Raw genomic sequence first — 2,849 nt, 5'->3', positions numbered from 1 at the left:
TTTAAGAAACAGACATAACAGTGAATATTGACGGACAATAAGAAACCATAATCCCCCTGGTAGTTTGTACTTAAGGCACGCATTCAGGGTTGTGAACTAGGGATCCAGCATCCTAAAATATTTTCCATGGATACACACTGTATACGTGTTTATGAATCCTCCATATATGTCTCTTATCTTTCACAAAGAACATCATTGGTAGCAACCAGATTATTAGGATCATCAAAGCTCACTTCATACTGAAAACACAATTTTATACATAAAAGCAAATGCATTTATGAACAAACATTTAGGAATCTAAATAAGTACACCACAGCATTTTAATTTATGTAATATTTCTTTTACAGGTAACCTAAAAAGAATACTTGGGAAGGAAGCCTACCGAAAATACAAATAGTTCCCCAAGTAGATCAGCAGCAGCTTGAACAGCTTTCTCCTCATTCAAAGGGCGGATCGCAACATCAGTTGCATGTCCATAGATGCGCCTTTGCATGTTTGTTTGGAACCGATGATTTGCCTGATCCCAGCAGATATATTAGTGCAAAAGTATTGGAATTACCATATGAATACTCCTAATAACAATAGAAAAAATTTCAGCATATATCAGTAGTGGAGCGCATTTGTTGGAGGTGTCAATTATTTAAGATCAAAATTAGTTAAAGAAATAAATAGAGAAGAAAGGACAACCGTAACAAGAGCAGTTTGTTTTTCAAAATTTGGTTGGATTACGCACGGTATTGTGTAATTAGCGTAAGGGCAAGACCGATGCTTCTATTTAGTCAAAACTTGTGAGCATATATCTTTCTTGTTTTCAGCTATTACTTCGATAGAAAGCTGAACAAAGCTCGTTACAACTATTTGGAACTGAAAATGAATCCTGTTCTCTGTTCCACTCAATCTAGGGCCTATGGGCCATATCACCTGTCGAAGCACATGCTCTACTGTTTTACTCAATACCAATTACTGGCAACCACACCCCCCCCCCAAAAAAAATAATATATATATATATATATACACAAATATATCTATGCCCACCAACTTAATTGTAATAAATTCCATTTTATGAACTCGTGAAACAAAATAAATAGAGCTGACCCAAATAGTCAGGAAAGGATTCTTCGAGTGAAATTTTATTCAGTTTGGGCACTCAACCAATTGTCTGTGTCTCACCAGTAAACAATTTCTAAAATAATATAATAAAAAAAAAAAATCTCACAGATGACACATGTAATGGGAATGAGACCTTGTTGAGTTGAATTTGTGCATAGGACTGCAACTGAATGTTTGTGTGTCTCACGTGTACCTTTTACCCCCATTCATTATGCCTACTTGAATGAGTATAATCCAAAATTTGGTGAAAAGCGTAAGTCTGTATTCTTAAGTTTCAAAAATATCCATCTGTTACTCTACCCAAGTAGTAATTACAACCATAATTTCCAGGGCAGCATATAAGGCAATGGCATAAAGAGACTGCTTGGGTTGGGGATATTGAGGAAAACATTGGAAAAGGTAAGGTATGAAGCAAAATTAAGAGAGAGGCAAGACAGTAACAGAAGAACGATAGACCACATGGTAAAACTACAGCCAGAATGCCTCAGCTAATAATCATTCAGTTATCACTACAAATTTTCTCTGAAGTACCCAAAACTCATAGAACTATAGTTTGTGAGTGATCTCCCATGAAATTCGAATCTGTACGAATGATATTTAAAAAACTCGCAAAAGCTCATAGAAATTTATTTGAACGATGATCAACGAACCACTGGTCCTAGCAACCTCTAATCCATCTCAATTAAAGACAAAAATAAGAGGGTAAGATGAATACAAAAGGACTGCGATCGCATAGCAGCATAATCAACACTTCGGCATAAAATCAGCCTAAACCCAGATAACAGATTAGCAAACATCATCTTAATAAATCGTAAAATGACCCGAAACAAATTTGGGGCAATAATCAACTATAGATAAGAAGCAAAAGAACAAAAGAAATGAGGAGCAAAGGACCTGGGCAAAGTTGATAATCAACTGGCGGAACCTGGGATGCAATCCGGCCTCTTTCTTAAGCCTACCGGCGATTGGTTTGCATAGTGTCTTTAGGGCGAGGGTCCCGAGCTTTACCAGAGGAAGCACCATATCTACTGCGTCTAGGCTGCGTTTGCAGGCTTTCGAATAAAATGCACACCAACTGTATGATCGTTGGACTCTATGAACCGAAAGAAGATAGCTTTAAACCGAAGGGGACAGAATGGGCGACCGTTGTGCGTCCAATTTGAAAGAGGGATTTCTTGACAAAGAAGAAAGCCACGATAAAAGTGATGGTCACGGCATCGCATATATGCTTTGGAGGGGGGCTTCTGCGTAACTAGCATTGACCATCATCACTAGAATAGGGAAAACTATTCCTGAGCGCCTTCACCCAGACACCCATTTAGCCTAATTAAAATGGACAAATGGGTCTATGAGAATTGAGAGGGGATCCTGGTTTGGCACTCCGTATCATTTATTAATGGAGACATGACCCGCGTAAAGCTTCTCCTCCAATGTTGGGTTCTTTCACAAATCAATGGTTGCCATGGCGTGGGCCGGTAACAAGAAAGAAAGATCATCTCGGGTTTGCTAGGCCTACTCGTTTCCATTCCGGTCACTAGCGGCAAAGCCCTTTTGAAGAAAAATAAGGAACCTTCTATTTTTTATTTTTTTTCATGGATTGGAGTAGGGAAAAAGGAGTCGACATTCTCTATACCGAGTAGTGATGTGTGGTTAGAATCGGAGGGTTGAGAGCATTTGGGTACGCACCCCAAGAGGTTTTTAGCCACTCGATGTTCCCTGCACTGGTGCAACTGTTTTAG

The 2,849-nt window shown here is 38.8% G+C and overlaps 1 protein-coding gene across 1 annotated transcript; it reads right to left on the bottom strand.

The window, feature by feature from the left end:
• Positions 1–298: 298 nt before the first annotated feature.
• On the bottom strand, positions 299–2,609 carry LOC122066397 (OPA3-like protein). The gene is made up of 2 exons (XM_042630203.1): positions 2,005–2,609; positions 299–517 (listed from the first exon to the last, which is right to left on the bottom strand). The coding sequence occupies exons 1-2, from the start codon at positions 2,131–2,133 to the stop codon at positions 353–355; spliced, it is 294 nt and encodes a 97-aa protein (XP_042486137.1). The 5' UTR covers positions 2,134–2,609; the 3' UTR covers positions 299–352.
• Positions 2,610–2,849: the final 240 nt, after the last annotated feature.

Source organism: Macadamia integrifolia, unplaced genomic scaffold (assembly GCF_013358625.1).
Source record: "Macadamia integrifolia cultivar HAES 741 unplaced genomic scaffold, SCU_Mint_v3 scaffold2372, whole genome shotgun sequence".
Lineage (NCBI taxonomy): Eukaryota > Viridiplantae > Streptophyta > Magnoliopsida > Proteales > Proteaceae > Macadamia > Macadamia integrifolia.
This window is presented reverse-complemented; position numbering and strand designations above follow the sequence as displayed.

Excerpts from the sequence above, each read along its gene's own strand:
- LOC122066397 (XM_042630203.1), bottom strand. The coding sequence starts at position 2,133 with ATGGTGCTTCCTCTGGTAAAGCTCGGGACCCTCGCCCTAAAGACACTA. Across the intron at positions 518-2,004 it reads TGATTATCAACTTTGCCCAG|GCAAATCATCGGTTCCAAAC; the intron begins GTCCTTTGCTCC and ends TGCTGGGATCAG.